This window comes from Sapajus apella, unplaced genomic scaffold (assembly GCF_009761245.1).
Source record: "Sapajus apella isolate SASKATOON/1434 unplaced genomic scaffold, GSC_monkey_1.0 scaffold35, whole genome shotgun sequence".
NCBI classification, from domain to species: Eukaryota; Metazoa; Chordata; class Mammalia; order Primates; family Cebidae; genus Sapajus; species Sapajus apella.
Genome location: NW_022436975.1, coordinates 16,636,659 through 16,660,180, shown reverse-complemented (window position 1 = coordinate 16,660,180; position 23,522 = coordinate 16,636,659). Strand labels below are relative to the sequence as shown.

Genomic DNA, 23,522 nt, shown 5'->3' with positions numbered 1-23,522 from the left:
GAGTTATAAATTCCGTGCCAGAGTCTTGGGAGGGAAGAGGATCATTAATCTGATATGTAAAAATACAATTTCATTGCTTTAATAAGTATTTCTTTTGTTAATGAAGTCAAGCATTTTTTTTTGTATTTATTGTTTTATTTTCCCCTTATGAATAGTATGTTTATGTCCTACCTATTTTTCTATAGCTTTTTAGTCGTTTTCTAATTGATTTGTAAGGCACTTAAAAGTTTTTTTGGTTGGGGGATAGTAAAGGAAAATTAGCCCTTTGTTGTATCAGTTGAACTCATTTTTCTGGGTTTGAAGTTTATTCTTTGTTTATGGTATATTTTACCATCAAAATTTAACTTTTAAGTGGCCAAATTTGTCAGTGTTTCATGACTTAGGGGTTTTTATGAGATAATTAGAAAGGCCTTCCTATTTAAGACTTTTAAAAATACAGTCCTGTTTTCTTTTAATATTTTTGTGCTTTAATTTTTAACATTTAAATCATTGTTCTATGTATAATATATTTTGGAGTGGGAAGATGATAATACACCTTTATGTTTTTCTAGACAGCACCGTGTAATCTAATGTTATTTATTAAAAATCAGTATTTCTGCCACAGATTCTAAGTCCTGTATTTATCATGTACAGAATCACTGTATACTCTTGGATTTGCTTCTAGAGCCTCTGTTGATTATTTTCTCTATTTATTTGCAGTGTCACACTACTTTGTTAATATCCCATGGTGCTAGTTCATTCACCCCCTCTCCCCTTTTTTTTGAGGCTAGGTCTCTCTCTGTCTCTCAAGGTGAAGTGCCATGGTGCCATCATAGCTCACTGTAGCCTCCAAATCCTAGGCTCAAGGGATCCTCCTGCCTCGGCCTCCCAAGTAGCTGGGATTACAGGTGTGCAGCACCGTGGCTGGCCTATTATTACTTAAAAGAAATGTTTTTGCTTGTTAATTTAACTAATTTTACTGATCACTTTTGACATGCTAGGCACTGTTCTAAATGTTGGGATTTATCCTAGATCTGGGAATATAGCAGTGACTGAAATAGCTGTCTCCACAGAGCTTAGATTCTATGTCTAAGCTCTGATTTGGTCAATTTTATCTTCCTCATTTTAAAATCTATCCTCATTTATATCCATTCTGTTAATCACTAATTTATTTATCAGTTGTTATTGATTTATTTACCAAACTTTTATTTAGAACTTACTAAATAATAGGTCTTGTTTTAGAAACCAGGGATGCAGTGATGATAAGACAAACATAAGTTTCTGCTCTTGTGGAGCTTTTATTTTAGTAACACATTGACAAGATAACGTTGGCTGCGTGCCACACAGAGGACTGAGATAGGGAGCTGTGGAAGAGGCTGGGTTCCAGGTGGCTCTAGATTTGGTAGTCAGGGAATCCCTCTCTGAAGAGGTGACGCTTTGTCTAGAACCTGCAAGGTAAGAAGGGAACAATGAAGCAGTGATCCAGGATGAGGGAACAGCAAGTGGAAAGGCTGTATATTTGGTACAGATGAGGAAAAGCAAGGAGGCCAGCTTGGCTGTCTCCTAGCAGTGGGGAAGGCCAAAGTACAAGAGGGCACAGAGGTAGGCAGGTCACAGAGGACTCTTCGAAATTAAAGCTTGGGGAGCCCCAAGTGTAATGGGGAGCCATTGGACAATTTTGAGCAGAAGCTGAAATGCTTACTTTTGCTTTTATGTGAAGCATGGAGTGGGGGCCAAAGAGATGCATCAGGAAAGCCAGTGGATTGTCCTTTCCTTTCTTTTCTATTAATATTTGGCAACTCCTATCAGTCCCTTTTGCGTCAACTCAGATGTCACCCCAAAACCTTTACCAACTTACTCAAACAGATTAATTTTTCAAAGAGAGGCTGTATGTGCCTCTCTTTGTACCCATTTTTATGGTAGTTCTTAACCATACTGTATTGCAATTTGTCATCCTCCTACCCCAGAGAGTCCAAGGACAGGTACCATATCTAATTTCGTTTTGTGTACCCAACTTCTCTTGCACAGTGCTTCACAAATAATAAATGATAAATACATGTTTATTGAGTTGAATCATATTTGTCATATAATATGTGTATTTTTTTTTGTAGAGGCGTGGAGCTATTTCGTATGACAGTTCTGATCAGACTGCATTATACATTCGTATGCTAGGTAAGCATTGTTTATTTTGTACCAATATCACTTAATTTTGTTATTTTCTGTTATTTGAATTTGAGGTATCTTTCGTTAGGTGGCTTTTCATAGCTGTTGGTAGCAGAAATATCCTATTACCTAATGGAGTTTAGAGTCTGGAAACCAATATTGAATGTGATGTGAATAAAGAGAGGTATTTTAGAGTTATAGGTAATTGAGAAATCTTTGGCTTAATACCTGGGACACTGTCATTAGTACACATTTTTAAATTGCGTCTTGAACATTCTTCATAGAAAATAGTCTTAGATTTGTAGTGACTAAATGCCAAGTAGATGAATGCCAGCGTGGACAAAGGTGAGGCCATGAAACACCTCAGATAGTCCTATTCTCAGTTGGCTGGCAAGGAAGACCATTTGACTGCTTCTAGTTCTGGTGCTTAAGTTTTTTATATATTACTCAATTCCACAAGGTAGAATGAATTTAGATATGTGCATATATATGTCTAATTTTCTTTCGCTCTTTTTCTCTGTACCAGATTTCTGTCTTCATCCATGTCTCCTTCATCCTTGCACTTAAACTCATATTATTAAACATGCATATTAAGATTCCAACAGGCAAATTTATTCACTTTTTGCTAGAAGACTCTCCCACGACTTCTCCTCAGCTCAGAATTCCTCCCTCAACTTTATGATATTGATCCATCCTTATTCTTCACCTGCTTTTGTTTTTTCTTTGCCACCTTCACTAATTGCTTTTCATACTTTCAAGCTGAAGTACTTGCCTCAGTTCTTTTCTACTCCAGTACATATTTTTCCTTTACAAATGTGCAGCCTTTTTCTCCTTGCTGTCTCCATCTTTCTCTAACAAACATGTTCAGGATTTTGCTGTCCTTAAGACAGAGCTTTGGATTCATATTTTCTTTAACTCTGTAGAACATCTCCATGTGAATGTTATAAATATCTCAAACTTAACATGTCTAAAGTGAAACATTTGTTTCCCATGTCTGTCTGTTTCTGCAGTCTTTTGCCATCTCAGTAAATATAACCCCCTTCTTCCAGTCCTCAGGTCAGAAACCTCAAATCATATTTGACTTTCTGTTTCTTGCATACTCCATATTGAATTCATCAGCATATCCTACTGGGTGATGCCTTAGAATACACCCACAATCTCACCACACCAATGCTGTTGCCACCACATTTGTTACTTACTCCTTAACTGAAGGCCCTGCATCTACCTTTGTTCACTGACTCTCTTCTCATCTCACTCCTCTGTTCAGAAATCTCTGATAGCCGCAAAGATCCAGCATGATCTGACCCCGCTGCCTCTCCACCCCACCCACACCGGTTCCCTTCACTCACCTTGTTCCTGCCATGCCGGCCTCTTGGCTTGCCCTTGACTGTGCCAAGCATGCTTCTGTCTCAGGGAGTTTACGCTGGCTCTTCCTCGTGTCTGGAAGCCTCTTCCTCCCTGGCTCACTGCCTCACTTGCTTCAGGTCCCTGTTCAGATGGCTCCTTTTCAGTGAGGACTTCTCTGACTGCACTAATTAGTCACCCTCCTCTCTTTATTCCTCTTACATTTAGTTTTCTCTGTGTGACTCATCAACTTCCATAGACCGAAATTTGGTATTTATTATTTGTGTCACACACAAAAAGATAAGCTTCATGAGGACAGTGACAGGGACTTTGTGTATTTTTCTCACTGCTCTGTGCTTGATGTGTTAACATTGTTGCAGCATGAAGGAATGGCCACAGGACAGGTGACCTGTCATTTTGGGATGGAATTATAGTCGATGAAGTGAGCCTTGGAGGAAATGATGGTCTTACTGAAACAGAGTAAGCAGGAGAGCCCTCTAGGCAAGCAGAATTGCAAGAGCACAGGGATAGAGGCTGAAGATTTAAAGGTTATGAATTTGGAGGCTCTAAAAGTGAAGTGGGAAGAGTGCTGTCCTTGAAACCCATGGAGCTAGGTTTAAATCCTGGCTTACCCTTTGCACTAGCTTTGTGGCATGGAGCATGCTATTTAACTTCTCGAAGTCAAGTTTTTGAATCTGTAAAATGAAAATTAAGATTCCTATCTCTGAGGGTTGATTAGAAAAGAAAAGAAAATAATGCCTGTAAAACACAAAAAGAGTGTATAGAACATGGTTGCTATGGTTATGTTGCTGTATAGAGAAATAAATCTGGAAGTAATGTGGGCACATGTAGGAACAACACTGAGCTTATGAAGACCAAAGTTTAAGGCTCAGCTAAAGGCCTTGGGTGCACCCACTGTCAGTGAGAAAGGAGTGATTAATCAGATTGACTTTACAATAAAGTCTTTAACATTTAAAGTTTTTATACATTTATGAAATTGTAAACTGCTTGAAAATAAGTAATGTATTTTACATTTTTCATGTCCCTTTTAGCCCATAATATAGTGCTAGGCACAGAGTCAGCTCTTAATATAATATATTGCTTCTTGCTACGGCTTTCTCAAGTTTTGTGCTGAGGATTTTCAACCTGCTGTAAAACAGATACTGTTTTCCAATGGTCTTTTTTTTTTTTTTTTTTTTAAGTTGCCCATGTGAATAATATGTTAGGTCATCTTATACACTTGAATCATCTTTCAGAAGTCCAACCTGTTAAAATATAGATTATTGTAATTATTATTGTAGGGATAGATTTTTTAAAAATCCTATTCATTCAGCCTTACAATTCATTCCTGAAATTTTGTGAACCCTTTCAAATACATCAGCTCTCAACTACCTGGTTTCAGATATATCATCAGTGGGCTGTTACTTATGAATATGATATCATGTGGACCTTTGTTGCATATGGAAGCTTCTTCCCAAATGACAACCTTATAAACTTACATTTTATTTTTGATTCTGTCCAGGAGATGTACGTGTAAGGAGCCGAGCAGGATTTGAATCAGAAAGAAGAGGTTCTCACCCATATATTGATTTTCGCATTTTCCACTGTAAGTGTTGGTAGACATGAAGTTTAGACTTTCACTAAACTTTAACTTTTAATAAAATTACATTGTTTTCCAAGGGAAAAAAAATCCAGAAAGAAACTGTATTATGTTTGGAATGTTTTTAAAAACGAAGTCATGTAAATGACACTATTTCTAGGTAACATTAGTAAATGCTTAGAGACAACTTTAGAAGAGGAAGATACTAAAATATGAAAGTTGATATAGCTTTTCTCCTTTCTAATTTATTACATTGTTTTCTTCTTTAAAAAATTGTTTTATTCCAAATGATTTGTCTTTGTTACTTCAAATAAAATGGTTTTGTGCAAATGATATTTTATGAAGGTATTTCAGTAGTTTAACAAGGTGTTATCTGTTAGGTTTATTTGAAAATGTAAATCACCTTTAAAGATGCTTGGTAGAATGCCTATTTCAAAAACAAACATTCTATGTGGATCTGGCCTGTAATAGAGGGAAAGGGAAAAAACAGAACTTCTAAATGCCTTAAATACTAAGCATATTAAATCTGTTTCTGGAGGAGTTCAACTTTCTCTAATGTTGGCTAAAGTAATTTGGATCGATACTCTAAAAAAAATGAGAAAAACTATTCAAAATGTAAAAGATGTGTATGTATTCAAATACTATCTGAATGCTATTGAGGCAGAGAGATAAGCCCAGCACTTCAGGCCACTTTTCTCCTTAGTAGCATGTGCTGATTCTGGGAAAGGTGGAGAGAAGATGAGCAGAGCTTTTTATGGACACTTAGGGCTAGAGAAACAAAAACAGGTGTTTACAGCCCAGCAAGGTTGGAAGATTGGTGTTGATAAACCACTCAGGCTTAGTTTGGAATCCTAAAGTGCTATGCCTTAGAAATAAGTCCCAACTTTGAAATATCTCACTTACTGAATACATTAGGGCGATCTGTGACTCATGTTTCTAGCCACCTGCAGGACAGAGACGTTACTCATCCCTTAAGTTTGCTAGCTGCAAACACAGCCCTGGGACATGTCCTAGGCAAAGACTATTCAGGGCTTTGCATTGTTAAGACATCAGTAAGAATGTGCAGGAACACTCAGGGCCTCTGAGGAGGATTACTTCTCCCGATAACAAATGACCCTAAAACTTACTGGCATAAAACAACCATTATTTTTAATGCTCTTGATTCCAAGAATCAGGAATTCAGTCAGAGTATATCAGGTTTGTCTTGCCTGTGCTCTACAGTGTCTTGGTCTTTGATTGGAATGGTTTAGACAGCTAAAAATGGCTGGGATAGTGGCACTGGAGCCTTATGTCCAGGGCCTTGGTCCCTCTCCTGTCATCTCCTAGGGCTGGAACCTCTAAGATCACTTCTGCACTCTTAGGTGTGGTGCCAGCGTTTTTCTCTCTCCATAAATGGCAGTCTCAGGGAAGTGTTAGGGTAGTTGGACTAATTACATGATATCTGCTTTCTCTGAGAGCAAGCATTTCAAGAAAGAGGAAGTGTGGGGACTCGAGTGTCTGAAGATCTGGGCCTAGACCTGGCATAGCATCACATTTCCATATTCTGTTGATTAGCTGTGTCACACAGCTTGCTCAGAGTCATGGAAAGAAGACACAGCCCTCCCCCCACCCCGATTGTCAAAGGGTACAAGGTCAAAATCTTTTTAATCTCCCATTCTTTAATCTGGCACAAAATGTTTTGAAAAGGTAATTAAGATCCCAGAAGGAGACGAGAGAGAAAATGTAGCAGGAGCAGTCTTTAAAGAAATAATGGCTGAGAAATCTCTATACGTTGATAAAAGACATTGAAGCACAGATTCAGGAGGTGGTATAAATCTCAAGCAGAGTAATATTAAAAGAAAATCACACGCAAGTGTACCGTAGTACAACTATGAAAACCAAAATCAAAGAGAGAATTAAAAGTAATGAGGGGTGGTGGACTATTACTTTCAAAGGAGCAATTATGAGATTGCCAGAAACAGATTTTTCATTTTCCACAGAAACTAGAAGGTAGAAGGCAAAAGAAAGATAACTGTGATGTGCTAGAAAAAAATAAACTGTCAAACTAAAAATGTCATCGTCATCCACAAACTCTGAAAAGGACACACTTCACAATTTATTATGTAAGGCTAGCATGTAATCTTGATACTACAACATGACAAGGATATGCCAAGAACAGAAAATAACAGCCAAATCGCTCATGAATATAGATGAAACATTCTAAATAACATCTTACCAATTATATCTATAACACAAAGGGAGAATAATATGTTTTGACCCAATTTGTATTTTTCCAGGAATATAAGGTTGGTTTAACAGTGAAAAATCAATCAGTGTAATTCACTATTTTAATAGAATAAAGGGGAAAAGTTATGGATAGGTTAATACGCGAATGCTGAAATGGCAGTGCTAAATGCCAGGATGACCAAATCCTAAGAAAAACATTTGATAAAATTCAACATTTGTTCTTCCTTAAAATTCTTAGCAAGCTAGGAACAGAGAAAAACTTCAACAGTCTGAAACATTATCCGCAAAACTAGCAAACATCATATTTAATGGTGCAATATTAAAACATTCTTTCTGAGATGAGAAATTAAGAATATCTTTCATCATCTTTTCTATGCAGTATGTCAGAGATCCTAGCCAGTATAATAATTCAAGAAAAAGAAATTAAAAGTATAAGGGTTAGAAAAGAAAAAGTATCATTTATATAGATGACATAGTTATGTTCTTAGAAAATTGTTAGGATTAATAAGTGAATTTAGCAGGTTTCCTGGATACAAAGTATGTAGTTGTATTTCTGTAAAGTAACTGAGAAAATTGAGATAATATATAATTTGAATTTACATCAAAAAATATCAAATATGTAGGGATAAATCTAAAGATATGTAGATAAATCTAAAAATATTTTATATCTGCCTAGAAAACTATAAGACATTACAGAGGAAAAATAAAGATAAATAGAAGTATATAGGCTGTTGTTTATGGATTGGAAGATTCAGTATTTAAAGATGTCAGTTTTTCTTCTTTTCTAAGTTGATCTATGTAGGTTTAGTGAAATCACAGTGAAAATTCCAGCAGTTTGATTTTTTTTTTAAATAAAATCAACAAGGCGATTTTAAAACTTACACAAAAGTTGAAAAAGCCAAGAATAGCCAAGACAGGAAGAAGGACCAAATTATAGAGTTTACATCTCACAGATATCAAACTTATAAACAATTAAGTCAGGGTGATATTATTCAAGGACTGACAAATAAAGGCATACTGTAGAATCCAGTATATGGATATTTAATTTGTGTTGGTAATGCAGTGGGTAGAAGATAAATAATGCAGTGGGTAGAAATAGTGATTTCATCAAATCAAGTGGATACCCATATAGGGAAAAAAAAATGAATCTTGGCCCCTGTTCACACCATATATTAAAAAATAACAAAAAACACACAAATTTTGATTGATAAACTTTGCCAAATTATGCTGATAATTCAGGTAAGATGAGGAACGCTAAATCAATAAGATTGACTTAGCAATGTGGACATGGTGGTAGCGGAAGCCTGAAATTAAAGTGAATTTAAGAGAGAACAGAAAGATGGGAATTAGATATAGCAAGGACACACAACTCTTTTAGAAAATTTTGGTGCAAAGAAAAGGGAAAAAACAAGAGAGGCAACTGACAAAGGAAATAGGACACTGAAACTACAAATTAATAGCAAAGCTAGAAAACAAAAAATCCTGGTCACCTGGAAATTTTTCAAATTCTGAAATAAATACTTATTGGGTCAAAGAGGTAAACTATAAAAAGGTGATAATTAAAGACTATATATGAAAACCTGTGAAATTCAGCTAACATAGTGCTTACAGGAAAATTCATTGCCTTAAAAATACTACATGCATAAATGAGAAAGAATGAAATAAGTCAACTAAGTAGTCAACTCAAAAAGTTAGAAAAATAATATCAAAATACACCTAAGATAAAGTAAGTAGTTGATAAAGATAAACAGAAATCAATGAACTAGAAAACTAAAATAAAAGTTAGAATTCTATGTCCGGGCGCCATGGCTCATGCCTGTAATCCCAGCACTTTGGGAGGCTGAGGCGGGCGCATCACAAGGCCAAGAACTCGAGACCATCCTAGCCAACAATATGGTGAAACCCTGTCTCTACTAAGAATTAGCCGGGCATGGTTGTAAGATGATGCCAGTGCACTCCAGTCTGGTGTAGATCGAGACTTCATCTCAAAAAAAAAAAGCAAAAGTAGAACTCTATTATAACTAAGAGCTGGTTGTCTGCAATAAGACAAATAAGTTGCTAGCTAACTTAATCAAAGGCTGAATGGAGCTAATATGCATACACAAAGTAAAAAATAAGAGGGGAGAATACCACAGATAAGGAGAAAATAAAAGAATCAAAATGGATTACTTTACTTGACCCCAAAAATATATTTGAACACTTGTATGATCCAGAAAATCTTCTTAAAAATTACAGTTTATCAAAACTGAATGTGTGTTCTGGGATCCTCCAGACCATTTTGGGGGTCTGTGAGGTTAAAACTGCCTTCTTAGTAATGCCAAGATGTTATTTGCCTTTTTCACTTCTATTCTCTCTCAAGGGTACAATGGAGTTTTCTAAGGCTGCATGACAATGTCTCAGTACATTCCATGTATTAGCAGATATGAGAAACAGCCAAACATTTCTCACTAAATTTTTCTTTGTTTTGGACAATATGGTTATTCTTAATAAAAATGTTATTTATGTATAACATGTTACAGGTTTACAGTAATAAATATTTTATATTTTTAAATACTATTTAGCCATTAAATATTTTCAAATAAAGTTTGTTTTATATATTTTTAAATTAACTAAATATTTAAGTAATAAAATTTTAATTTCTGTGTGGTAAATATTGACAGCTGTAACCTACATAAAGTTATTGGATTGTCAATAATTTTTAAGAGTGTGAGAGTCCTGAGAACCAACGTGTTAGAGAAAGTTGCATAAGAGTTACCTCTCTAAAAACCTGAGGGCCAGGGATTTTACAGGCAAATTATTTAAGATCTTGAAAAGATTGGTGATTAGTTTCAAAGCTCTTTAAATTTTCAGATTACAAAAAGGGAACCATTCAGAGTAACTTTATAAACCAAATGCAACTTTTTAGAAGTATAATATTCTCACTACAAATGTCAGTACAAAAAAATATTTTAAAAATACTAGCATAAGGGATTTCCAACAGCATGAAGGAATACTTCAGCCATAGTAGGGTTGTCTCAGGAAAGGAAGCAAGGATGATTCAATACATAGTTTTTCTGCAATAGTGTAGCAGAAATGGTAACACTGGTTGCTTCCAGAATGGAAACTGGGTGGCTCAAGGAGATGGGAGGGGCAAGAAACTTTATTGTAGACCTTTTGAATTTTGACTCAATGTGAATGTATTGCTCATTGGAAAGTTTAAGTAAAACTATTTTTTGATGTTGGAATAAATAAGGATTGGCTGTGGGTAAGGAAATCAGTAAAAAGTCTAAATTATGATATTTGTATATAAAAAAAGTACAATTGTTTTGGAGTCTCCAGCCTACCCCCTAACTTACTGAATTTAGTGAAATAAGAGAATTTGAAAAATATAATTGTTAGAAGTTTTAAATAGGGGACATAAAGGGACTTTTTGGTGGTGGGGGGGCATTAAAATGATTAGATTGTTAGAAGTATCTCTAATGAAATTAAAATAGGATGTATAGTATCTAATTTACTAGGAAACCAGGAGCAAATAAATCTAAAAGACAAGAGAGGGAAGACCAAACACGTCAGTATTACTAATAAAGATAAATGGGTTAAATGTTCCTTTTAAGAGATAATTAAGCTGAAATTGGATAATAAATGAAACTTAATGACAAAAAATGGTTCAAAATAACATGAAGCAGAACCAGGCTTGAGGTTTTGGTGCCTATACTTATATCCTGATCCACTGATTTGGAAGCTTTGTAGTATGGTATTTAGAACATTGGAGGCAGCTCAGTGTTAAGAGCAGCAGATTATCCTCTCGATCTCGTCATGCTGTTCATAAAAGGTGACAAATGTGTAAGACTGTAAGTTGTAGTTGAAAATGGACTGTTGCTATAGAATTGGTCCTGTAGTTATTATAAAACAAGAATATGTCTGTTTAACCTACCATGGTAATATAATTTAGAGGGGTTTTTTTTAATAGAGAAAAATGAATTATTCTTTGCTGCTTATAATAGGTTCTGCTTATCACACAGCTTGGAATTCTTTTTGAAATTGTAATCTAGTGTGTTTTGTGAAATGTGATCTAATCAGAGAAATGAGCACATGCTCCTGCTATGACTAAAATCTGTTAGCCATCTTCAGGCCAAATTCCGCTGACTCTTCTGATTGTCCTAAACATTTGCCTGAACTACTTCTCTGTAGGAGTTAGTTTACAAAACTTTTTCTTAATTTTTTTTTTTTTTTTTGAGACAGTCTCACTCTTCACCCAGGCTAGAGTGCAGTGGCTTGATCTCAGCTCACTGCAGCCTCCGCTTCCGAGGTTCAAGTGATTCTCTCACCTCAGCCTCCCAAGTAGCTGGGATTACAGGCACATGCCACCACGCTCAGCTAATGTTTTTGTATTTTAGTAGAGATGGGGTTTCACCTTATTGGTCAGGCTGGTCTTGAACTCCTGACCTCAAGTTATCTGCCTGCCTCGGCCTCCTAAAGTGCTGGGATTACAGGCGTGAGCCACCTCTCCCAGCCAGTTTAACTCTAGGCTTGAGTTTATGCACAGTAAAGTTGATCTGCCTTGGACTTAATGACCAGGGGGATTATCCCTCTTTTCTTTCCAAATATGAATCTTAAGGTTTCTTCCTTGTGGCATATTTCTTTTCTCCCTTGCACTAGTTGAAGATATATTTATGTGGAGGCAAAGTTGTTCTTTTTTACCCCTCTTCTTCTCTGTAAATTTCCTTGAATTAGGACACCTGTGATTTATGCCACAAACCCATTCACTTCCTGTTGTCTCAGACTTGGCAAAGGTAGAAACACTAAAGCAACCTTGCAGGATGAGTTCAAACTTTCAGAGGTACTGAAGCTTTGAAAGGCTGTAGTGTGTCCTCTACTGTATATAATTAAAAATAAGACTATTTCTCCTATTGATACAAAAATTTACATGTGTGCTGAAATAAAAATAGTTTCTAGGTGTTTTGATTGCAAAATCAAAACAAATTAGATATGTGTATTAAATTCATTGAAGCTAGAATTTTCTGTGCTTACAGCTCCTCAACCCACTTATTTTGTGCACCTCTTTACTTTTACCCTAAAATCACTGTTAATTTTCCTGTTGTAAAATTGTCTGTTTCTGTTCTTTCAATTACTTAAATCCAGTCTCATTAAATTCTTTGGATTTTTGTATGCTAACATAGCCTGTCATATTCATCTCTTCTCTGCCTCCTTATCTCTTCTCCCCCTTAAACTAATCATTTATCACCACTGTCTGAGCTTATTCTGGTATTCTTCTAACTAACCATTATCCCTGCTTTCAGGATATCTGTCCTTTGTTTCTTTCTTTCTCTTTTTTTGAGACAGAGTCTTGCTCTGTTGCCCAGGCTAGAGTGCAGTGGCTCAATCTTGGCTCACTGCCGCATCCACCATCCAGGTTCCAGTGATTCTCTTACCTCAGCCTCCTAAGTAGCTGGGATTACAGGCACCCAACACCATGCCTGGCTAATTTTTCTATTTTTAGTAGAGACAGGGTTTCACCATGTTGGCCAGGCTGGTCTTCAACTGCTGACCTCAGGTGATCCACCTGCCTTAGCCTCCCAAAGTGCTGGGATTACAGGCATGAGCCACCATGCCCAGCCAGTATTTCTTTTCTTTGATCTACCCTCTACCCTTTACCCAGGGTCAGTTCTTTTTAAAGAGAGAGCTTAAAATATGGAGGGAAATGAATATCAGCATGTTAAATACATATGGTATTAGTATATTTATTAAAACTATTACTGATAATTTTGTTTATTTCTTCTATGTGCTGTATCTGTGAGGTGCTGCTGAAATTTTTTTTGAAGCTGTAACAGTTTTAACTTGTTTCTGGAGTATAATTTTCTCCATATTGAACATATTCTGTTTACTAAATTTACCTAGAAATTAGACATCTGCATTACAGTATCAAACTTTTAGGATTTTTTTGTATGTACAGTTTATTATAAGCAATGTTTGGGTTTACATTATGAAGACACATTATCCTGTGAGCCCGCTGACATCCAAGAAACCTGACCAATTAAGGAGCAATTATAGGCCCCAAAATTAACAAGAACATCAACTATTTTATTATGTAGATGCCACAGTCTTTTGTACCATGAATTATTGTGGTTCGGATTGTTATTGTCATAGTCCTTATTCTGTTAAGGCCTATAAATTTATCTTCACAATAGGATTTGCTATAGGCCTTCTCGGCCAGCAGGTTCTGACTTTAAGAGTCTTTTCTGAAAGGGTATCAAGAGGCAAACGAAGACAGTCAGTTGAGCACAGAAACATTAAACACAAGAAACAATGCTCCTCATGTCTAAACAGATTTCTATCAAATTTAGAAACTTAATAAGCTAAGGAGCTGGTGGAAGAAGTTCAAATTGTTACAGATTTTGTAGAGGGCAGTTGGTAATGTGTAGCACCTTTAAACTTTTTTTCTCTTTGATTTCACCACTAGAAATGTATGCAAAGGGAATAATCATATATAAATGTTAATGTATGTGCAAAGACATTCACTTTGGCCTTGTTCATAATAGGAACATGTATTAAGTTAGGGTATTATTCACTGAAGTGTTTAGAGGTTGATATGGCTTGGCTGTGTCCCCACTCAAATCTCATCTTGAATTGTATCTTCCATAATTCCCATGTGTTCTGGGAGGGACCTGGTGGGAGATAATTGAATCACAGGGGCAGTTTCCCCCCATACTTCTCTCTTGGTGGTGAATAAGTGTCATGAGATATGATGATTTTATAAAGAGTTTCCCTTTCGCTTGGCTCTCATTCATTCTTGCCTGGTGCCGTGTAAGACGTGCCTTTTGCCTTCCGTCATGATTGTGAGGCCTCCCCTCTTATAAACTACCCAGCATTATCAGCAGCAGAGTAATACAGAGGTGAAGGACTAGAGTGTTTATAACCTACCCTCAAATGTTCAGAAGAAAGAGTTAGGTGTTTTATACACACACACACACACACACACTGAAAATAGTAAGACAAATGTTAACAGTGCATATCTGAGTAAAGAACATTCTTGGCTGGTGTGGTGACTCACGCCTGTAATACCAGCACTTTGTGAGGCTGAGGCAGGTGGATCACCTGAGGTCAGGAGTTCGAGACCAGCCTGACCAACATGTTGAAACCCTGTGTCTACTAAAAATACGAAAATAAACCAGGTTGGTGGCACATGCCCATAATCCCAGCTACTTGAGAGGCTAGGGAGGCTAAGGCACAAGAATCGCCTGAACCTGGGAGGCAGAGGTTGCAATGAACTGAGATTACACCACTGTACTCCAGCCTGGGGGACAGAGCAAGACTCCATTTCAAAAAACAAAAGCAAAAAAACTCATCTCTAGTCTGCTCTAAATTTGTCTTTAAACTTAATAAATCATTTTTTAGTTGCACATTATTTTTAAGTTAGATACTAATATCCTTAAACATAAAATTATTATAATTCCAGTCCACATCCCCATTAGAAAGTCTGATGTGTTCTTTTGAAAGATCCTGGCATGATTATTAAATAGTAATGGAAATTGTCAGCTTGACAGTTCTCTTTATGGAATTTGCCAAAGCTCATTGACGTCATCCAGACTGGAGGGCTTGGTCTCTGCCAACATCCAACAAGATGTAATACAAGGAATATGTTTCTTTACAGTGTTTCTCATGGCCTCACAAATGCAGTTTTTTCCATTTTCTTTTTGCTCTTGGGACACAGTAATGTTCCAGTCCATGTAAGTATGTTTCACTCATAATCATGAGCTCTGTATTCATTTTAGCAGTTTACTTCATCCCATGCTAGGGCAGAATGGGGGAGGTGGGGAACCTTTCAAGATATTTACACTGTAGCCTAAAAGCTCTTAACTTCAGGCTTTTAGTTTTATTCATCTTTTTATTCTGGTCTCTGGCCTGTGCTGGCTCTTAGTAGAGACTGAATATATTTTTCTTGCATTGAATTGACTGTGGTTATATATCTCCTACAGTTAGATTTTATAGGGGCCTGTTTGTAGTTCTCTCCATATAATCTGTATTAACTGTTAACCAAGTTCAGGTTAACTTGCCAGCCTGTGCTTATAGCTATGGTATTGTAGACTAAGATCTTGCTGCCTTTCTGTTGAATCATGTGTCTCATGTTGTCTTTATTACAGTGACTGTATGAAAGCATACAGAATTTTCCCTAAATTTCCCTTAGTTCCTCATGTACATTTGATTTGAAGTTGTTTCCTGTTTTTCTTACAAGACTGTATTAGACTTCGATTATTTGTTTCATACTTAGTTGTATTATCACATGAAAGAACATGTTTCATAAACGCTTATATCATACTGATTATATTGTCTTAGTTTATCTCAGTCTTTAATATCTAATAACTCCCATAAAGGGCAGATTCTATTTATTTTGAAGCTTTTAGTGCTTTTCCTTTTTAGGTGTACAAATTGTTTGCTCAGCATTTCCCTCAGCCATGCAGTTTTCTTCAGTATTGTATTTTTCTCTTATCTTAACTTTCATACTGTACTGCATGGTCATTACTTTCCTATTCACAAGCATACTTTTTTCCAGCCATTATCTGTTTGGTCTGCTAAAGCAGCTGTCCATCATTTGTAATTTAGTCTCATTCAAACTCGAGCTTGCCAGCTTGTGCTTGTAGCTATGGTATTGTAGACTAAGATCTTATTTGTCTGGAGGGTCTATTAAATTGTAGTTTGTTCCCAATCATTCATTTCTCTTGAAATCACATCAGGTTGTTTCAAAGCCAGCATTTCTTTAATAGTTCATGGCGCTATCCCAGGAAACAATAATTCCATGTCCCTTTTTCCTGTCTTTTCTGTCACCCATGCTCCTATCTCCTTTCTAGTATAATTCCTTACAAAGTGGTGCTTGTAGAGATTAGCACTGCTGTATTGAATTGCATTAGGAAACAGAGGATTCTGCCCCATGTCTGTGTAGTTTTTTTAAACTTTTATCTGGTTCCCAGGTGGTTCAGAAATGCCTACATTTGAGAACCACTAATCTTTGTTTCTTATTTGCCCTAAGGTTGAAGGAACAGAGTGTTTTGTCTTATAGATATCTTCCCTAACTTGATAGCATAAATTATGGTATTGACCAATATGTATTGGATCTTAATACAATTTAATGGTATTTTAATTTTGCTTGTGCTTTGGGAATTTGATGAAATTGGAAATTCAGCTTAAGGCTTTATTTTGTATGTTAAGTTTTGAAGGAAGTGCATTAAGACTTTGTGTACTTTTTCATTTTCTCAGCTTACTTTAATGAGGGAATTAAGAATTTAATGACTGAGAAGCTAGGCTATGTTCAACGCCTTGAGTTTCAGCATAAGAGGGATCTGGTATATCCTATATCTATAGGATCCTATATCCCAGCTCTGAAGAATAATAATGCCTAATCCGTAACAATAAGAGTAATCTTTTTATAGTGTTTTATATCTCCTATTTTATTAAATTTTTTCAAAGTGAACATTGAATTCTGCATAATCTAAAAATTAGATCAATGTTATATGTATAACCAATAGAATTGCTTAAGGGAGGAAATATTGGTTATACATATAACATTGATTTAATTTTTAGATTATGGGTGGCTAATTTATTTCTTCGGTTCATACTGAAATTTAAGCTGTATATTCATTTTATATACACACACACACACATTCTCTCTCTCTCTCTCTCTCTCTCTCTCTGACACATACACACACACACACACAGTTTTTATAGAAATATAAAGAGATGGAGTCTGACTATGTTGCCCAGGCTGGTCTTGAACTCCTGGGCTCAAGCAATCCTCCCACCTCGGCCTACCAAAGTGCTGGGATTATAGGTGTAAGTCACTATACCTGGCCTATATATTCATTTTAAGGTAAACTATGTGCATATTTTGAAATATTTTTAGTGTTTCCCATTATTTCTGCAGTACATTAGTTTTCAGGGTGAAGTTATACTGTCATGAAAAATAAGTCTTGTTTTGTTAAAATAAATAGTATGAAGTATTTAAAAGTGTTTTATATTCATAATAATGACCATGTCTATTAAAATATTTTTTCTTTGCCAAAAATGCACAGACATACTGCATATATTATCTAATTTAATCTTTTTGGCAGTCTTGTGAGGCCTATTTTATAGATGAAGAAACTGAAGATTAGAGACCTTAACTAACATGTTTAATGTCACAAAACTAGTAAAAGTGGCAGAATTGGGATTCAAACTCAGTTGTGTCTAACTCCTAAGCCCCTGTGTTCTCATGTAGTTTGCTGCTCTGCCTGTCCACATCAGCACATGCTGCTCTGCTAATGACCATTGCTCCAGACACCTACCTGATTTTCCTCCATTCATGCATGCATGCTAAGTGTAAAAGTTTTTCTAAGAAAATGAGTCCCATAGATGTAGGATAAATATAATTACCCAATGTTAACGTTTAGATACCACTCCTGTTGTTTTGAGGGAAACCAAGAGAAAGAAAGGGAAGGTTAGAATATAAAACACCTTCAGGTTTGTTTTAATACCAGCACCATTCATTACCTTGCCCTAGACTAGAGTTAAAACCTTATAGCACTGAATTTAAAAAAAAAAATTCAAATAATCTCCAAGGGTAATGCATGATTGGTATCTACATTATTAAGGTGGCAGATACAGTGGCTGCAGGGCTCCCTCTTGTGGACTATTAGAGCATGTAGTGGTCTGGTCGCAAGAGCCAGAGGCTTTTCTGTTAAAGGCCTCTTTTGTGGCATCGGTTGTGGGAAAACATGGAATTTGGGTGACAGAGGAGAGTCTGTGGAAGAGTCAGGAGTAATACTGTTCTGGTTATGTTGGGTCTTCAGCCCTTTTGCTTCCTTGACCTGCGGCTTCTATTTCCTGTCTACTTTCTAACATGAGGCGGGAAAAGCAAGAGAAAAGCATGTCTTTTACATGCGCCTGCTATCCCATTTTTAATGATTTGGCTTAGAGAAGCTAAGAATGGGTGACTGGAAGTAATATCCGTGATCAGTAAGTCACAGTATTCATTTAGTTTTGGTGGAGGCTGGTAGTTCGTTCATAGTCACATAGTGAGGTAATGTGATATTTTAGAAAAGAGCCAGGAAAGCCAACTGCTCTTTAATAGTAACTTGATTAATTCACTGAGCCCTGTTGGGTTTCTAAGCTGGATTGGAATGTAGGTAACCATGTAAACTAGCACAAGCCTGGCACTTAGAATAAATAGTCGAGGCTTGATGGAAGAGGAGCTTTAATAAAGGCAAGTTTAATCTGTTGTGTATTATGCTGTGAAATAAATAATAACTTGTCTCATGTCACAGAGTGAGCTCATGAGAATATTGGCAAAAGGGCCAGGTGCGGTGGATCACGAGATCAGGAGTTCAAGACCAGTCTGGCCAACATGGTAAAACCCTGTCTCTACTAAAAATATAAAAATTAGTTGGGCATGGTGGTGCATGCCTGTAATCCCAGCTACTTTCGAGGCTGAGGCAGGAGAATTGCTTGAACCTGGGACCTGGGAGGTGGAGGTTGAAGTAAGCAGAGATCGTGCCAGTGCACTCCAGCCTGAGCTACAGAGTGAGACTCTATCTCAAAAAAAAAAAAAAAATATATATATATATATATGTAAGAGGGTCAAATTTTGTTCGGATGAAAATACTAGTTAAATTCTTATGGTCATTCTTGCTTGTTCCCAGTTCCTCATGTATCCTCTCTCCTGTATTCCTAAATGATGCTAATTATTCAAATTGATAACCTTTCCTCTCTGTAGTGGCCTCTATTTGCTTTTTTCACTCAGGTTTCTCTAACCCGCTGACAAAACATCTGGGTACAGCCTTCCCAGCACTGCCCTTCTTTCTTTCCCAATAATAGGAGTCTATAGACTTTTCCAAAGTAAGAATTTTATGTGTAATTACGCTCAGGAAACAGTGTCTGTGTGAGGAGGGGGTGGGGGGCAGGGAGGAAACATGAAGAAACTTAAAATTTCTGACAATCCTAAAGTGATCTCATGTTTTATCCTTGATTTATAATTTCTGATCCCTCTTCTTAGGTCATATTTTGGAAGCAATTCTAGGACAGTTCTGGAAATCTCTCTAATTTTCTTTGAGAACTTTGTCTCCAGTTTGGCATGGTTTTTAGACACTATTGAAGTACACTCCTATTCCTTGTTGTACTTCTGAAGATTTATTCCAAGGGAATCTATTAGGTTGTATACAAAAATGTGTTTATAAGGATCTTTATTACAGAATTGTTTGTAAGCAAAATAAGTTTGAAACAGTTTTACAGCAAAAAGATTAAGTGAATGATAATAATTTCATACATTAGACTAATACATGGCTAGTAAAAGTGATGTCACATATATTTATTGGCATGAAAAGATACTTGATAAATTCTGTTTTGTTTTGGGTTGGGTTGGGTCGGGTCGGGTCGGGTCGGGTCGGTTCGGTTCGGTTTGGAGACAGAGTGAGTCTCACTCTGTCGCCCAGGCTGGAGTGCGGTGGCGCAATCTCAGTTCAGTGCAACCTCCACTTTTCCAGGTTCAAATGATTCTCCTGCTTCAGCCTTCCTAGTAGCTGGTATTAACAGGCGCCCACCACCACACCCAGCTAATTTTTGTATTTTTAGTAGAGATGGGATTTCCCAGGCTGGTCTCAAACTCCTGACCTCAAATGATCCGCCCGCCTCAGCCTCCCAAAGTGCTAGGATTATAGGCATGAGCCACTGTGACCAGCTGATAAATTCTTACGTGAAAAAAAATACTGTTAACTTTCTCAGATAACAGAAAAATTCTATGTATACATATATATAGAAAATAATTCTTAAAAAATCTAGAGTACCAGGGTGTTAACAATGGTAGTTTCTAGACACAGGTAAGTTCTCACATGTGACCTTTCCCCATTCTCAAACCTAGGCTGAGCAGAATACAGGTTTTGGGGTTCTCATGCCAGAAAAGACCTTTAGGGAAAAACTCCTTTTAAAGGAAAGGGGTGAATACCGTTCAAAATGACAGAGTAAGAACCTCCAGGGGTTGTTCTTTCCACTGAAACAACTACCCAGTTAGAATGACCAGAATCTACCATTTCAGCACTCTGGGTCCTGATCGGACACTTAGAACCACCAAGAGAGTGCTTGATGAAGGTAGAGGCCACTGTTTTTTTGGCAGCATGGCTTGGGTGAACCAGTGACCATCCCCCATTCCTCAGCCCCATGTCCTGTGGGGTTATGAACCATATACCTGCAGTATCTGGCTGAAACCAGGGTGGGCAGTGGGGACCTTGGTGTTCTAGTCAGTCTGGCGGATCCCTGAGGGATTGATGCAGATGGTTTCCCAAGATTTGGCCCTCTTGGCTGCAGGGGTTTCCCCCAGTGGCATCTATCAGAAGATTTAAGGAGATAGTACTCTCCCGACCCCCTCACCCGTATTTTGGAGCCAGACAGTTAAGGAAATCTGTGCCAGATCACTGGCTGACTGTAGAGATAATGGAACAGAAAATTCAATGATTTCCTACAAGGAATAGAAACAGGCAAACAGATAAGCAAAGGCAAAGATAGTTTAGAAAAGTCATAAAATGCAAGCAGGTATCCCCATGTGCCTCCCTGAGGTCCATGGAATGAGTGGATCTGGGGGTGCTGCCGCTGAATCAAGACATGTTCCTTTGCCCTCTCTCGGACACATAATGGCGGTAAGAATGGTTCTGTTTCTCTGCGAGAGAGACAGACTGCCTATGGCTATGGGACAGATTCCATGGCCAGAAGGCCCTGAGCATAGCTGGCAAGTAAGACTGATGCTGGTAGCCCTGGGACACATGGGATAGACCTGATTCTGGAGTGGGCTTTGCTTACCTGTGGAAGATGCAAATCCTTAGAGTGCCATTAAAGAGCTAGAACAGAAGAAACTGCATGGATTTGGATGGAACATACTGTACAGCCCATAATGTTCAGCAGTGGGCAGACAGATAACTTCCTCAGAGTATAGTCTGAAAGATAAGTAGAACTGGCATTTGAAACACTGTCTATAACAGAGGGAGATGAAAGCACAAAGGGCTGGCTTACTCACCATCACGAGTGTGTGCCCACATTCAGCATGAGTGGGACTAAGGGAGTGTACCCACAAGATTTTTGTCTGTTTTTCTGGTTGATCTGGTGAAGAGGGGTTGGGGAGGATGCTGATATGACTATAAATTCTTGCCAAGGGAGAAGCACACTGGTATAACAACTATAGTTTTTCTTTCTTTCTTCCCCAAATCACCTAAAAACTTCTTTTTTTTTCTTCTACCTGATACAGTAGTCCTAGGACTACAAGTGCTAGAAGCAAGGATTATTTCTAAGTAGGAAAGTGTAACTGTATTTTTAAGCCTTATGTCAGAATTCCTGAGGGCCTAATGGTGGATTGTGCCTTCACCCCATCTGCCAAAATTGGGACTGAGAGTGAATACAGCTGTAATGCCTAGTGGTAAAAATGGCTCACTAGTTCAGAACCTTTGTAACCCTACCCTCTGTGAATGGGAATGGACAGAGGGAAAGGTGCTTGCTAGACTAGTATTACAACCAGCAATCTGAACCAGCACAGAGACTAAACTTAATGCTCCTTACAAATGTGGAAACATTTAAGTAAAAATAAATGACAGGTGAAGAAAAGGAGAACTAATAACTGAGGCTAAAAAAATGAATAAATGGGTTATAAATTGAGGGAAATCCAATATTACATTTTAAGTGTTAGAGCAGGAGACAGCATTACCTCTTAGCTCAATTATTCCAGATGCCTCAAAGGATAACGCTGTATGTTTGCCAAGACTACTCCTGCTTTTGGAACCTGACAAGATCTTAAAAAAGCCTACAAACCTGAGTCTCCCTCATCCTGGAAGACAGTCATGCACTATGATGGACTGGACTTTTGTATGATGGTTGAGGAGGGTGACGGGCGGTGTGTGCGTGCTTAATGGCGTTGCTTCAATCAAGCTCTCTATTCTTGATTTACTGCTAAATCCACGTTGGGCCCTTAAATTTTGTAAAGGCTATCATGTAGTTTTTAGTAATTGTGTATATTCTTTTGATGTAAAAGATCCATGTTTGAAAACCAGGGAATGGCCTGCAGTATTATATGTTTTTGCTCACAATCCAGCTCGTAACTTCCATAGCTCTTGTTACAGTCTTCTCTTATAATGTTGAGTGGGTCAGGCCTCAGGAAATACAATTTCTCTGACCTTCTCTTTCCCTCCTTTCACCTGCCCCAAGGTAGGACTTTAATGTTTCCCCGCTTTTCTGATTATGGGTGGTAAGACCTTCCCTAGAGAGAGTCTTGCGCTATACCCAACGGGAAAGAATGCTGACATTATGAAGCTTACATGAAAACCCAAGAGGACTGTGTTCAGGGAGCTTCCACATAGCTGAACACCTGCAGGTTTCTGGAGGATGGTGTGACCAGGGAGGACATGGAAGCTCTGCACCCCTTCCCCATACCTTGCCCTACACATCCCTTTATCTGTATCCTTATAATATCCTTTATAATAAGCCAGCAAAGTTTTAAAAAATATATAAAATGCATGGCTCCAGCCTACAACAAGCAAAAATAAACAATCCTGGAGGAGTAAAATAATTCAGTTTCCAGAGCTTCCCCAATGTAAAACTCAGAATGTTCAGTTCCCAAGAAAAAAATAAAAAACATACAGGAAAATATAGCCCACAGGAAAAAGAATTTGATACAAACCACCGCAGAGGAAGCCCACACGTTGGAATTACTAGTCAAAGATGTTAAATTAACTATCTTAAATGTTTACTGAGCTAAAAGAAAACATGGACAAATAACTAAAAGCAAGGAAAACAATGTGAACAAAACAAGAATCTCAACAAAGATATAGAAATTGTAAAAAGGAACCAAACAGAAATTCTAGAAATGAAAAGTAGAATAACTGAAATGAAAAATCGGCTGTTGATATCTTTGAGCAGGCAGAAGTAAGGATTAGCAAACTTGAAGGCAAGCCAGTTGAAACTGCCCATTCTGAGAAGTAGAAAGAAAAAAAGAAAGAAAAAAAGAAAAGAAAAGAAATGCACAGAGCCTAAGAGACTGGTGGCACCATGAAGTGTACCAATACATGAATCACTAGAGTCCCAGAAAGAAAAAGAGGCAGAAAAAATATTTGAAGAAATAAACTCCCCAGTTGAAGACACATCCAAGAAGCTCAGTAAACTTCAATCAGGACAAACTCAAATCCACATAAACACACTGTAGTCAAATTGCTGAAACCCAAAGAGTAAGAAT

General features: G+C 37.3%; 1 protein-coding gene and 2 long non-coding RNA genes across 6 annotated transcripts in view; 2 read left to right on the top strand and 1 right to left on the bottom strand.

The window, feature by feature from the left end:
- The window catches only part of PDE7A (phosphodiesterase 7A), a 122,563-nt gene that overhangs the window by 58,921 nt on the left and 40,120 nt on the right, over positions 1-23,522 (top strand). For all 4 annotated transcript variants that reach the window (XR_004274453.1, XM_032296216.1, XM_032296218.1 and 1 more), the window contains exons 2-3: positions 2,091-2,151; positions 5,009-5,092. Coding sequence is in view for 3 of the 4 variants with exons in the window: in XM_032296216.1 (XP_032152107.1) it covers positions 2,091-2,151; positions 5,009-5,092 (145 nt within the window). In the remaining variant the exon portion in view is untranslated. The remainder of the gene's footprint in view (positions 1-2,090; positions 2,152-5,008; positions 5,093-23,522) is intronic.
- Positions 584-22,432, bottom strand: LOC116563557. The gene is made up of 4 exons (XR_004274454.1): positions 22,151-22,432; positions 20,024-20,029; positions 6,306-6,316; positions 584-595 (listed from the first exon to the last, which is right to left on the bottom strand). It is a non-coding gene; the product is annotated as an uncharacterized LOC116563557 (long non-coding RNA).
- Positions 9,232-22,864, top strand: LOC116563558. Its single transcript, XR_004274455.1, has 4 exons — positions 9,232-9,565; positions 10,047-10,051; positions 11,530-11,532; positions 22,852-22,864. It is a non-coding gene; the product is annotated as an uncharacterized LOC116563558 (long non-coding RNA).